This window comes from Aplysia californica, unplaced genomic scaffold (assembly GCF_000002075.1).
Source record: "Aplysia californica isolate F4 #8 unplaced genomic scaffold, AplCal3.0 scaffold00261, whole genome shotgun sequence".
Classification (NCBI taxonomy): Eukaryota; Metazoa; Mollusca; class Gastropoda; order Aplysiida; family Aplysiidae; genus Aplysia; species Aplysia californica.
In genome coordinates this window covers 226,408-241,174 of record NW_004797531.1, presented here as the reverse complement: position 1 = coordinate 241,174, position 14,767 = coordinate 226,408, and the positions used below count along the sequence as shown (strand labels likewise).

The window sequence follows — 14,767 nt, the reverse complement described above, 5'->3', positions numbered from 1 at the left end:
CGGACACAATTATGAATGTAAAGAAATAAGTCACATTGTCAGTTATTGCAAATGGTTATAGAAACGAAAAAAAAGCTGGAAAAGTCTGGTGCTGATTCAGTGTCCCTGGAAAGCTAGAAATTATTCTTATAACCCAATTACGAGAAGTCATCCTTATTATTCAGTCAACTTACAAAACCTAGACTTAGCGTTTTAAGGAAAGTAAGGAATTTCTGGTGTGTAACAGATACTGTTCGTGTATTAGATCTTCGTTGAAGATGTATTCTAGCACTAAAATCGATTTGTACTTTTCATAGAGAAACTTCATCGTAACTTTTATAAACTTTCGAGAAAATATGCGAATATTCACGATTATATTAGACAAATAAAGTAGTATTTGGAGGAATTACTTCATAGCGAATTGTGTGCCCGATGGATAACATTGTAAAATTATAGCCTTCTATTATAAGCGCAGATACCATCTTTTCTGAGTATCTGCACCAATGTTATGTCGTTCATATTCCAAAAGTTCGACAGATTTTGATGATGCCTTTTTTTATATTGATTTTTTTTCATTCACGCTAGTCCCAAAAAAATTACAATTTAGCATTGCCGACTCCAGCGCGTCTAACGAAATAACTAGACAAGTTACAACGCCCGTTCTTTTTTGAGTCTCAAGAGCAGAAATGCGTGCTTTGGATGCACTAAATGAGAATTACCACAAATACAAGGATACACCTTAAATTGTACGTTGAAAAGTACCAAAAGTTAGGTCGGCCCAGACAGAGCGGCGACAGGGAGCTGACCCCTGTGACAAGGCGCCCGGCGGGGAACCCCCCGCGGCAACTAAAATTCCACAGCCGGTGCGCCGTGATCAACAGACTTCAGTTATGTCCTGTAAGTCTGTGATATGTTACCATCTAAAGAATGAGTCACTTTTTTCTTGTATAGCATTAATTGGGTAAAGAGCAACATTTTTGCTTCCTCAGTTTTGTTTCACTTTAACAGAAGACTGCTTCTAGAAAGTGTGATATTATTCAGTCAAATCTAACAAAAAAGGCATTCAACCTAATCAAAAGACTTAATGTTCCCTAAACAGATTTGTGAAAAATAATAATAACTGTGAATGTAGAGATATATCATTATTATTATATCTGTCTTATATTATTAGAAAGACGGGGCATTATATTTAGAGAGAGTAAGTACATTCTTAATTTTTTTTTAACCCTAAAAACCTCAATCTAAATATTGGTAAAGAAGTATGACCTGAATTCTCATCCAGTGCATTTTAATTCAGAAGTTAAATAGTACGATCCTGAATACACACAACCCTAATTTCTCACTTAATATCAGAAATGTGTTTGCCTCATTACTCAATAGTTTCATGCATAGCCTTAAACATATTATGCCATCTAGATTAAAGACAAAATAATAGATTGATGAAGAAGTATAGCGGCAACTTCACGGTCAACAAAAACCCCCCAAAAATCCCAACAACCTCAAAACCCAAAAAAAACCCAACCAAACCCCAATAAATTAACCACACACAGCTGTTTTAAAACAGGATGTAAAAAAAGCATCAGATAGGATGCTTTGTTTCTACTAAGATGTTTTTAACACAAAGGTTTTCCAATGAGATGTCGAGGAACAGTGACAACGATGGTACCACGACTGACAGAAATCACAGTGGAATGGGAAATGGCAGAAAGACAAATTGTGTTCAAGACATCACCACAGGAAAAGGGACTGGATCACCATTACAGTGTAAGGTAAAACATAATTTAACAGTGTAATTCATAATTTATACAACAAATAGACAGTGGCAGTACATACTCCTGGGACTTAAAAATTAGACAGTTAAAAACCTTTCTAGAACTAACTAAAGAAGACCGCATGATCTTTAAAAGACAAAATCTTTATGCACAGTCTGTTTTCATTGGCTTATGATTTTAAGGTAGTGTCATCATTCATACAAAGAAATTAAGTAAATTCCATGATAATGGTAAATAACCCTTTGAAACACATATTATGGTATTGTGCTCTCTCTCTCTTTCTGTCTCTATCTCTCTCTCTCTGTCTCTCTGTGTCTCTCTCTCTCTGTCTCTGTGTCTCTGTCTCTCTCTCTCTCAGGTGAAAACTCTCCATCAGTCAGCAGACATGCTTGTGATTTATATTCAACATTTTCCTCCAATCAGAAAACCTTACTGGAATAACCATTACAAATCAAAAAGAGCAAAATACATTATTAGTAAAAACAAATCTGGTCAATGATGACTGCACCTTTGCCTATTATTTTACACAAAGTTGAAAAATATTTACCAGGCTTTGAGTCTCAGATGAAAAAGTTTCAACAATTGGTAAGGGTTTAAAAAAAAATGTTTTCACCATAGGTTTTGTCACTGTTAACAACTCTCATCACACAAAAAGGATCAATGAAAACATGCTATTATGAAATACAGAACAATAAAACTTCATTCATGAAGATAATCAAATATTTCATTTGTTATTCATAATGAAACAAAACACATCAAATGTATAACTTGGAATATCACATAGTTGATAACACAAAGGCTGTTTGGGTAAAATATCTATTTGAAAAGTTAATGATGTGACAATCATGAAATAATGTGAAAGTGTGCGAGCCTTGCATAAATGTAGTTCAAAATGACAGGCAGGACCTTGCATAATCCACGAGTACAGTCCGATTTTCCATCTGTTGCTGTGGAGTCACATTAACCCTTTCCTAACAAGTTTCCATAGACGAGCCCTTTTCTCCTCCAATTCCTTCTATTCTGTTTTCTCATTCAGTGTAAACCTTAAAAACTGTAAAAGCTCTTCAGAGGTCCTACTTCTATCATAGCCTTTCCACTCCTGAACAAAATCCTTATTGTAAACAGATTAACTTTAGTGTGATGAAATCTGGGCAAGTTTCTGCGCGTGTGAGAGTGCCTCTAGGGAAAAAATCAAATTAATAAAAATGTTACAAATGATGGGTCACCAGAGAACCAGGCACTGTCAGACTTATCTCAGACAGGAAAATAAGCAGCTTTATTGACCTAAAAGGAAACTTCAAGGTCCTTCTAAAAGACTTGGTTTGTGAAAAGGAAATTTAAATCTACAATCAAATCGGAGTTTAAGGACCCTGTAGTAAAATCGACACGTCCAACTACCAGGACTCAACTCTTGCAACTGGCACTCGGCTCAATAATCACATTTGCTGCACCACTTTGTTACTCTCCCCTCCTCAGTTAAACACGGCTTTCCTTGCTCCTGCCAAACCTCCAATAAGAAAACAAGTCAGTCCTTGCCCAGTCTGGAATGACTGAAGATATTCACTTTCAACAAAGAGCATAGTAAAAGATATAGAGTGTGCATGAAACCCTGTAACTCTGTTTGTGATCAAATGACGAGTGAGAAGAAGACAGAATAGGGCTGGTCATCCCCATATCCCATCCCTTGAGTACATTTTTTGTGTGATGTGACAGGTGTAGCAAATCATTGTGCCTCATGCTGGCAAGTTTCCAGTTGCACAAGCTCCAAATGAAAGACGGGAGGAAATCATCCAAAAGTCACACCCTTGAACATAATCTGAGCCATGCCTACTCCAGAATTAAACCCCTCCCCATAAATATCGTCCACGTTTTGCATCCTGCAGATGGGCAGCAAACCCTCTGCCCACACACTCCATGGTGTCAGAGTCACAGGCATTTAGAAGGAAGCGACTGGTCTGTTGTAGACTTAAAAACATACATAACTTTACACAACAATCCCACCACAGACCAACTGTTCATGTGTCTGTTCAACATTTCATTTTTAGAAATGTAAAGACTGTAGGGAAAAATAAAAAAGTATTTACTGTATGCTAGTTCATTTCATGCAACACATGAGGCATGGCATACTGAGGATAATCTGGTGAGTGGGCTGAAATAGTCATCTACTTTCTGTGGAGGGCAAGAAACCATACAGCACAGCCGGAAAGATAAACAAAAGGCATGGAAAGGCAGTGGGTGACTAAATCTACTATATATCACCTTTTAGAAATAATGGATTGGTCATTATCTTGACAGATACAGTCGAACCTGTGTAAGACGGAATCGTAAGGGAGCCAGAAAAAAATTTAGTCTTACACATTTTCCGTCATAGACAGGGGTATTTAGGTGGGGAAGGAGGTTGGGGGGGGGGGGTGTTCAAAGGCCCAGTCAGTGGGATCAAGGATCGCTTGTCCGATGGGCAAGCAGTGGTCAAAACTTCACACCTCTCAAAGGCTATCCGGTCTGATAATGACATGCGTCAGTCTTACTTATCTAATTACCACCAGTGCTTGCCTTTCATGGGACCACTGTTTGACCTATTAAAAACAGAAACGTTTGAACATCTCCCTTGCTTCCATCCTTAGCCCCTCGTACCAATGCCACCCCTTACTGCTATCATTGTAAAAACGATTCAAGGAACTCTTTTCTCGGCTGGCCGTACGATCGGGGCGGCAGGCATTGGTCAATCTAATTTCACACCTCTGGCTAGTGGCTCGCTACTCGAGCACTCTCACGGGCAGTCGTGAGATATCACACCCACACTCCACTGACCATCTGCATCGCTCAGGGCTCAGATGATGGGGTAACATCTACCCCCAAATTGCACTCCTACTCCCCTTCCTCACCCAGCTGCATGACCGTAGCGTTAGTTTAGAGCCAGCGGAACCAAACTTGCGAGTTTTGTTTCAAATCAGGGCTAAGCGGGCAAAGCATTTTCCGTCTTAGACAGGTGAAATCCTCGAAAGGGAGAGGATTTTTCTTTCCGTTTCCGCGTTGGACAGGTTTCCGTTTTTTACAGGTAATTAAAGAGGAATATATCAAGGGGGGAGCGGGGAGATTCCCTTAAGACAGGTTTCCGTTTTACACGGGTTTCCGTTAAGGCAGGTTCGACATTATCTTTGTCTAGTTTAGAACACAGTAAATACAATTTACAAATCATGAAATGAACACCCTGATGTTACAACTAGTTTCATCTTATTTGTGCAGTATTGTTTACATGAAAAGAGGAGAAGCAAAAGCAAATTTTTATATTTCCCTCGAAGAAACACTATTTACACTGATTTTCATCACTTCTTTCATTACTAATACTTTTTCAGAACAACTGCGTTCCTTTTAGACATTCCAGTCTCTTTCAGAATAAGAGAGATAAGTTGAAAAATATCTATGTTCATCGTACAAACATGTGAAATGGGAGTTCTTAAGTCTGGTGCAGAGGATGATGTATCATGGACGATGATGACTGAGACAGGTGACAGAAACAAGAGTGCAACTAAACAATATCTCACAAATACACAGTCATACTGTTTTACCAACATGAGCAGTGGTAAACAATCAAGGTTTTAGATTCATTGAGAATCTTATGCCTAGCCATCCAAGTCAGATATTTTTGCATATATATACCAAAAAGTCGACAAAAAGAAGCCAAAACTCTTTTTCAGCCCCCAGTGTGAAAATCTTGTTTTAAGATTTCACAGAAGTACTGTACTATAAAACTTTCATTCAATCAAGCCACCTTTTTGAAATGGACGCATGAACTTTCCACATTTCTCTCTCAGGTTAAAAAGGTTTGAGCCTAAGGCCAAAAGAGACAGTAGGTAAGTAATGTAAATGTAAATCAAATTGCAGACGTACGTTTTGTTTTTATCTCTGAATTGGGGGGGGGGGGGGGGGGTGTTGTCCTGTAGCTGAACTAACTGTCCACTGCTTTACCAGGACTACTCCTCGCTTCCCATAAATTGCATGATCATGTAGTGGCAGAGTATGCAAGTAGCCATAAGGTGGACATCCATCAGGGACAGAAGCTGCTACAGCAGACATCTGAAGTGCAGTCCTCCTGAACAGGACACATGCTTGCATGGTTAGAGAGAGTGTAAAGTTTACACAGTTTGTTTGGGTTTTTTTTTTTCTCTTTCCTTTCATCAAATGTGGAACATTATACAGAAATGGTAATGGTTAGCTTTTTCTGGTGCATACAACACTAAATTCCAATTAAATGTACACAACATTTGTGCTTGTACAACAAGAGGAGATCCGATGTGCAGACAGACAGTCATTGCAGCGCTTGGAAAAAGACAGGAAAAGTATGAGATCAGTTGTACTGGAATCTCCCCTGTGACACGGATGCATCTCTTGTGGTCTCTGACTCATTCGCCCCTTCCTCGCATATCATGAAGAGCAGATAAAAAACACATACACACAGACACATAAACACATCGACCAATCATTTGGTGTCAAAAGAGGCAAAATGTCATGGGTCATTCATCTGAAATCTCTAGGATGAAGAAGAGCTGTACTTTCCAACAGTCAAAAAAGAATGAACAGTCCTCCATTTCACTCTCATTAGCTCGTGGTCTGAATCAAATTCAGTTTAAGTCGGTCAGTTAATCAAAAGACCAGGCCTCTAAATGCATCGCTGCCCCTTCCAATAGATAGGTGAGCAACTCTCCTCACCCCGAGCAATGAGGTGTCTGAATGGTCAAATTATTCACATGTTAGTTAGCCGTTCCTCACTGTTCACCTTCTCAATTGTCTCCTCATCCTCATGGACTGCATTGCCGTTCTCCTTACTTGGTGCCTTCACAGTGATGGTGGTCATATGCTGCCCTTTCTCCAGTTCTCCGTTAGAGAGAGACTTCCCTTCACTATCACTGGGGCTCAGAGGAATCTCAGGACTGCTCAGAGGCTCCGAGTCATGAGCCGAAGACTTGCTGACTGCTCCGTTCTCCTCTTCGTTGAGATCATCATCCCCAAGCGCACTGTCCAGGTCGTCATCCAGCTTCTGTGTTTTCTCATCATAGCTATCCTTGAATCCACACAAAACCTGAGGAGCAAGTAATTATAATACTATAAGAAAAGACAAGATAAGTCAAGATAGATAGATAAGACAAGACAATATACTTTATTGTCTCTGCGGCAAATTTTCTATGGCTGAGCAGGAATGGTAAAAACACATCAATATAATTTCAATTGCACATTACTTTCATTTTTTAAAAAAAGATCAGTCAGTTGAGTACAGGTTACTGCAACTCTGCACATGGTAGCATAGAATCAAAAGAAATATTATGATCAGCACAGGCAAGTGTAAATTTAAAAAAAAAAATTGACAACTCTGAACAGTCTTAGAGTGAAACCGTCAGCTAAACAGGAAACTATGCACCCTACTTCAAACCTGCCCCAATGGTCGAGGCCATCGGAAGCATATATTCGCCAAGCTCTAAGCAAGACAAATGAACAAGCTTTGAAATAATACCAATAACTCCATATGCCAAAAAACTGAAGAGCGCCTGATTCCACCATGTTTTGACATAAGTGTCACTACACGGTGGAATCTGGAGTTCATTAATTTTAGGGCACGTGGAATTAATTGTATCATCTAAAAGCTTGTTCATTTGTCTTGCATTTGATGGGGAAAAAATACCCATCTATCTTGAATAGAAGTCGAGATATTTCTGATGGAAGAAGGTGGGGGTCACTGGGTTTCAGAGGCAAAATCAGCGAGAATATGGCTACCAAAGTTTGGTTACTTCCATAGCTTGAGAGTCCATGGGAAATGAAAATTTACATTTTTTGTGCCTTTGATCAATGTTTTTCAGGACAATCCGCACAGAAGTGTGCTTTTAAATAGACATAAAAAGGTGTTGAGCCTAATCAAAAAAATGCTATCAAAATTGCTCAATTAGCCGAAAAATGCCATTTTCCTGATTTCATTATTTTGACAAGCGCCTGATTTCACCAGGATGTCTCACATATACATCTCAGTGCGCCTAGGTGTAAATCTAGCATTCAACCAAGGTGCATGGATCCAGAAGTGCTTTATGGTCCAGGGCTCAAAGAGTTCAGCTCACCTCATCTCGCTCTTTCTGGAATTCTTTCTTGATCTCATCCAGTTTTGCCTCAAGGTCACCCTGGCGTTTTTCCAAGATATCTTTCAACTATCAGGGATCAGAAATACATACAAGTTTATCCAGAGTGATGACATATTTACAAATTTTTGCAGTGGAATACAAAAATATTTCTAACGAATAACAAATCATAAAAACAAACAGCACAGAGTGTTATGAGAATTAGTATTCAGCAGAATATGCTTTACAAACTTTTTTTCTTCAGGTTGAAAACACAAGATTGATTACAATCTTCACATAAGAAAAAAAATGTATCTGCTTACACAGGTCGTAAGGGGACACACTGGGAAAGAGTATAGTCACTAAAACCATTAATTAAAGAAGTTGGAAAAATCAGCAGAATGAAGGATGACAGATGGACAAAAGAGGCACTGAGTTGAGACACAACAGGAAAATGATTCAGAGGAAGACCAGAAAGAAAGTGGAAGATAACATTATAGAGCGTATGGCCATAACCTGGAAATGAAAAAAGAGTCAAGAGAACAGAGTGGAAGTCATTTTCCGAAGGCTACAGCATGTAGTGGATGGGTAATGCCTAGGTACGAGTTCAAAATCTTGCTTAGTCATCAAGCGAACAAGGATGGCACAATGTAAAAAGATATGAACAAAAGCGAAACAGTCGTTGCTAAACACTGCCTAACATAACGCTCAATTCTGCACAGGAGTACATGCATCGCTTATTCTTTAAACCCATATCATTCATTGCTGTTGCAACAAAAATAGGAAATTTCTTTTCTTTTTTTTTCCCCAACCCATCCTGTGTCGTAGAGTTATGTGGAGTTACTTCTACAAGCACAGACTTACACAAATGCAAACACACAAAATAACACACACTAATCCACATTTATTTTACCTTTTGCCTTTCTAACACTGCTGTCTGTACATGTTTCTGTTCAGCTTCTCGTTTTATTCTGAAGAAAGCACAGGAAACACCAATCAAAATTAGCAATAAAGCTGAAAAGTTAAACAGCAACGCTGAAAAAAAAAAAGAAGTAGAAAGAGCAGATAAAACCAGCGCATCCACCAACCACCCACTTATAAGAGAGAAATGTATGGTATACAAGTGAGGGCACAAGGGAAAAACAGAGTATGTCACTTTCTGGCATATAGAAAAAAACCATAAATGAAATGTTTGAAAGCCCACATTTTTCCATAGTATAATTTATTTCCCAAACTTGATATTGGGCGACTTATCAGGTTTAGTCCTGGACACTCAGATATGCCAGAAGAGGGGCGTTAACACTTTCCAACTCATATCACAACTCAAATGATCAAAAAAGCTTTTCCCTTGTACCCTTCAAATATAGTCTGACACTTGTATTATTTTAGTATGGTAGCTGAAACCATGCATCTGCAGCTTCAAGATTAGACCAGAGTTTACAAATACAGTGTTTTACCCCTGCTTCTCCAGTCCTGTGATGAAATCAGGAAATCCAGGAGAAGATATCTCTTTCATAAGACAATTCTCTTATAAATTAGGTCTATTTGATTATGCCTTACCACCTTTTACAAAAATTCATTTATAGCTGATATCCACAATCTACAGCATGCCCTATATGCTTTAGAACTATTATTACCCTAGCAGACCTTGTGTCTCTACTAGTCTGTCTGTCTAGTCCTCACCTAGACAACTCCAGTTTATCCTTGTGTCTCTTCCCCAAAGACTTCATGTGGTCTCGACTCTGGGCATCCATGCGCTTCATCAACTCTCCCACTTCCTGGTCGTGGATCTCATCCAAACGTCGTACATGCGCTGTGTGGTTGGCCTCCATCAACTTGTTCAACACATCATATCTCTGCGTATGGTGGCGGGTCTGCAGCTCCAGCTCTGCCTGGTAATGGTCCTTGCACAGTTTCATGAGTGCGGCACTGTGAGATGCCTTCATCTCTCGGCGCTGGGGGAAGAGAACGAATATTTTAGAAATTCTTTTGATATTATTCTAAAACACAGGACACATGACATTAATGACCACCTCTGAGGAGCATCCACAGTGCATTGATTTGCCCCCTCCAGTCCCGCTCTTACAAACATGAAGCACAGACACCCATATCAATGTCTGCACTAGGCAAGATAAACTACCACAACACAAAGGGCTTGCATTTTGCAAACGGAAACATCTCTTCCTCCAGACCGCTGCCCCCTTCTTATAATCACTTTGAAGTTGTAATCTCAAATGCTACTGAATTTCACTCACTGACTAGGTAATTGATTTCCAATTCGATAAAATGGTTTTTTTTTACAACTTGAATCAAGTACTTTCACAAGATGTGCTTTGACTCAAGACAAAGAACGGACATAATCATAAAGATAAAGGAGTGTAGCTTCCCCAAGAAAGCTTCTGACATTTTTTCATGTTCACAGCTGTTTAGATGAGAAACTCCATGTGTCATGACCCAGCGGAATAGGGCGCCTGTCAATTTTTGGGCAAATGAAGTTATTGGTATAACCTTAAAGCCTCTATATTTGCCTTGCTTTTGGTAATAAGAAAATTTCAATCTATTTCGAAAAAAAGTCGTGATATTTGTGTTTAACTCTTTCTGGCAAGACACCCCCCCACCCCCCACACACAAAATTAAATAAAAGTAGTCAGCAGCCCTGGAAATCACCTTGAGATCTTGTATAGTGAGCAGCTCCTGCAGCTCCCCCTTGAGCTGGTTCTGCTTCTGCTCTGTGCTCTTGCCCTCCTTGGCCATCTTCTTGAGCACCTTGGAATGCTGCTTCTCCATGGAGATGCGGGTTTTGGTCTGGTTGGAAATGAGCTTGTGCAGCAACAGCTGGTGGTTCTCTTCCAGGATCTCTCGGGCCTGACCAACACACACACACACACACATTATGACATCACACTTCATGCGGAGTAACACACACACACACACACACACATTATGACATCACACTTCATGCGGGGTGACACACACACACACATTATGACATCACACTTTATATGGAGTGACACACACACACACACACACACATTATGACATCACACTTCATGCGGAGTGAGTGTATTCTATTTCTTTTATACTAAAGGTACAGTCAAAATTGTCTCAGACCGCCACCCATTGTCGAGTAGAAAGTAGACAGCGGCCGTCTTATACAGGGTCATCTTAATGTGTTTAACAAAAAAAGGAAGGGGGGGGGGGAATGGGAGGTGTTTGTTTGTACAGGTGATCGTCTTTTATAGGTGGCTGTTAGAGTGGGTTTGACTGTATGATGGTAATGAGTGATATATAGCATTTGTACAGTGTATATCCCTGCTCGACAGCAAACTGTATCTACTTTACACAACATTATTACCCCAGCAGACCCAAAGACACTGCAAAACATTTTCTCTGCTTCGCAGTAGGTCAGGAAGCATACAGTGCAAGCAGCTGATTAAGTGCTCAGTTCTCAGAACCAAATTACATTCAGCTCATGGTATCTAATGTACTATAGGCTGAATGCCCCTTTCAACAACACAATCATCATAAGAGGCTGGATGTCTAAATTAAGAAGAGCCAAGTCCAAGAACAGCCACGACAATTAAAAAAAAAACCCAACAACAACAACAAAAAACTCAAGGTCATGAATACCCCATTGGTCACACGCACCATAGCCTGGAATGGCATCAACTGAGTTCTGTAGCTGAGAGGAGACTTTGCGGTAAAAAGACAGTTTTAGTTTTAGTGCAAGTTTTATAGCACTTGCAACACAATAAAATCAAAAGTGCCGAAGATAAGAGGTGAAATCGGGCGCTCGTCAAAATAACGAAATCAGAGAAACAGGCATTTTCCTGTTAGTTTGGAAATTTTGATTCAATTTTTATTTTTTGGCTTAACCTCTTTTATTCCCCCCCCCCCCTCCCCCACCACAGGGCAGTTGTCTTTAGGCCATTCCCCATTCCCAAACGGGGGAATATTAACATGTTCTTATACACAGTAGAACTGTAAATAGGCTCATTTACCAATGTTATACTCATACTGTGCCAGAACAAAATAGAGGGAACTGCTGCTTTTTCTTTCCTCATCCTTACTATCACCATTTTTTCCTCTGTTTCTTTTGTATATTTGTCACTCTCTTGTGAAATCCTATATCCAGGGTGCCTTGATGATTTAAGCAGACTTTGTGCTGTTGGGGTGAGCAGAGCAAGCTTGATTCCCCATTTGGACTTCTCTATTGACATTCATCCTTGACGCTTATATGACCTTATGCGGTTGTGAGCGCTATAAAATCTTACTAAAACTAAGAACCTTTTTTTGAGTCCAAATAAAAACACATTTCCATGTGAATTTGACCGAAAAACATTGATTAAAGGCGTGAAATTAGTCATTTTTCAGTTTTCAAAGACTCTTTAGCTATTGGAGTTGCCAAACTTTGGTTGTCATTTTCTCGCAAATTTTACCACTGAAACTAGGCGACCTCACTTCCTTCAATTGCAGATACCTTGAGTTCTATTTCTATGGGATATTTATTTCATTTGCAGCAAGGCAAATAAATCAGCTTTCAAATGATACCAATAACTCCACAATCCCAAAAATTGACAAGCGCCTGATTCCACCGCGTCATGACACATATGTACAGACCAACACACACACACAGGACACTTAAATTTGTGAACTCACACTAAAGCACAGAACTTTTTCTCAGTCAGTTTCAAAAATCAATCATCAACTATACAAACTTAGCTGTATATGTACCCTTTTCACTCTGTCAAATCTACAACTCAAAAAAAAACAAAGAGTAAATACATCCGTACTGTAAATGCACCCACAGACATTTACATACATATATGCACATAGATAACATCAACTTGCAGTGTCTTCACACACACAAACACACACACACACACACACACAAAAACGAGCCGGACATCCAGTACAAGCACCAACCTTCTCATGTTTTCGCCTGATACTGTCCAACTCCTTATCTCTTTTGGCAATGGCCTTAATGAATCCTTTCGCTGCTTTCAGCTCCGACAAAGGGGTGGGAGTCAGGATGGACGAGTCTGAAGGGAGAGGGCGAAAGGGGTTAGTAATCCAATAATTCAATTTATTTGACTTGAGGGGTTAAAAGGGAAATAGTAGACCCCAATATATAAATAAATAAATAAATAAATAAATAAATAAATAAATAGAATAAAATAAAATAAAGTGGAAAACAGTCAGTTGAACAGAGGTCTGATTTTTCACAGTTCGAATACACAATCTGCAGGAAGTGAGAACAAAAAAAATACCAGGTGGCGTTCCCTCATCCTGAGCAGTCAAACCCGGGACCAAGAGGGACATCTCCTATCTAAGGATTGTGTGAACACTTCGTGCTCCAAGGACATCTTCTCAGTGTGCTGAAGAAAGGGGCATAAAACTTCTTCAACAACAGCAACAACAACCACCGTAGAAAAATGGTCGATCGAGTGTACTTGCTTATGAATGTGGAAAACTTTCACTAGTCGTTGACAACTAGCAACGGTTCAGAATAAAGAAATGCACATCGACGCGGTAACTGTCCTTTTGTGAAGGGAGAAAAGCAAGACAGACAGACAGACAGAAACATCAGACGACAAGAAAAGAAGTAGGAACTATAAGTTGCGCCCTTCAATTCCCACAACTGGCTACTGTTACTATATACATAGCCACATTTATCACTGCACAATTCTTAACAAGTAACAATATGAATGTGAGTGAGATGGTGCGTACGTGCGTGCATACAATGTAAAAACACAAAATCACAGAATAACTTCAAAAGTCAAAATAATAACTACACTTTTCAAATGCAGAAACCTGCGTTATTTGGGTTTTTAAAAATTGTTTTTCTAATCAAAACGTTTTTAGTGGCTCTTTTTGGAGGTGTTTACAACCAAATTCTTACTTACGCTCTTGTTCCCTGGCGAAAACAACAATAACAACAAATAACAGAGATGTGAATATCTAATACCTTGATACCTATAAATAACAAGAGATGTAGATGTGCAATACCTATACATTTAGCTTCTTGAGAATGAGCTCAAAGTTGAGTGCACATCACCCAAAGCAACACAGGCTCTTTTCTCCTTATTTTTCTCTGTCCACAAATTACTGGAAGCAACAAATAAACGTTCCATTCCAAGTGTTTGTAAGTAAGAGTATGAGAATCAAAGGATGCCCATCTCCGTGAAAGCCCAACAAATTATATTATGTGAAGCCCGTCACGCTGTGAGCAAAACACCTACAACAACAGCTCTGACCCACAAAGTACTATTTAGTACCTTCTACCACCAAACTGATGTTTTAGCTTTAGAAAGTAAGAGTTTTACTGCACTTGCAACACAATTGGGTCATAAAAGTGCTGAAGATTAGAGGTGTTACGAGAGAGTAACAAACACACCAAAAAAAGGGAGAGATAAGGATGACTGATGTTTGAGAGGAAAAAAAGGAGCAAACCACACCAGAGCACCCATCAACCATTCACTAAAGTGAGACCTCTGCTTAATACCTCCTACCACCAAACTGAACACGCACATATAGAATACAATACAACAGCGGCAGGTCACAAGACGGGGCTCGAGGAGAGACGATGATACTCGAGGAGAGACGATGATAATGACAATAACAATGAGGGCCAATGGCGACAATAACGATGAGGGGAGAGGTTGGTCAGGATGATGTCAGAAAAAACCGAAGTGGCTGTGTTATCTTGGGCGACATAAACGTACGTTATAATAACGTTATAGATAAAAACTTTGTAACATGATGATCGTAACAGAACAAAGAGAAATCATAACATGAAGATTATCACAGCACACAGAGAATTCTCTACGAAAAAGAAAAAAGGAGTGTGTATGTGTGTGCACGTGCGTGCGTATGTATGTGTTGGCAGAGAGAGAGAGAGAGAGAGAGAGAGAG

At 39.5% G+C, this 14,767-nt stretch overlaps 1 protein-coding gene across 1 annotated transcript in view; it reads right to left on the bottom strand.

Annotated features, from left to right (window-relative positions):
- Window positions 1–5,905: 5,905 nt before the first annotated feature.
- The window catches only part of LOC101858947 (1-phosphatidylinositol 4,5-bisphosphate phosphodiesterase classes I and II), a gene marked incomplete at its 5' end in the record, with an annotated part of 72,027 nt that continues 63,165 nt past the window's right edge, over window positions 5,906–14,767 (bottom strand). The window contains 6 exon segments of the mRNA XM_013083898.2: window positions 5,906–6,831; window positions 7,856–7,942; window positions 8,766–8,823; window positions 9,536–9,807; window positions 10,520–10,717; window positions 12,779–12,894. Of these exon segments, the coding sequence (XP_012939352.1) occupies window positions 6,496–6,831; window positions 7,856–7,942; window positions 8,766–8,823; window positions 9,536–9,807; window positions 10,520–10,717; window positions 12,779–12,894 (1,067 nt within the window).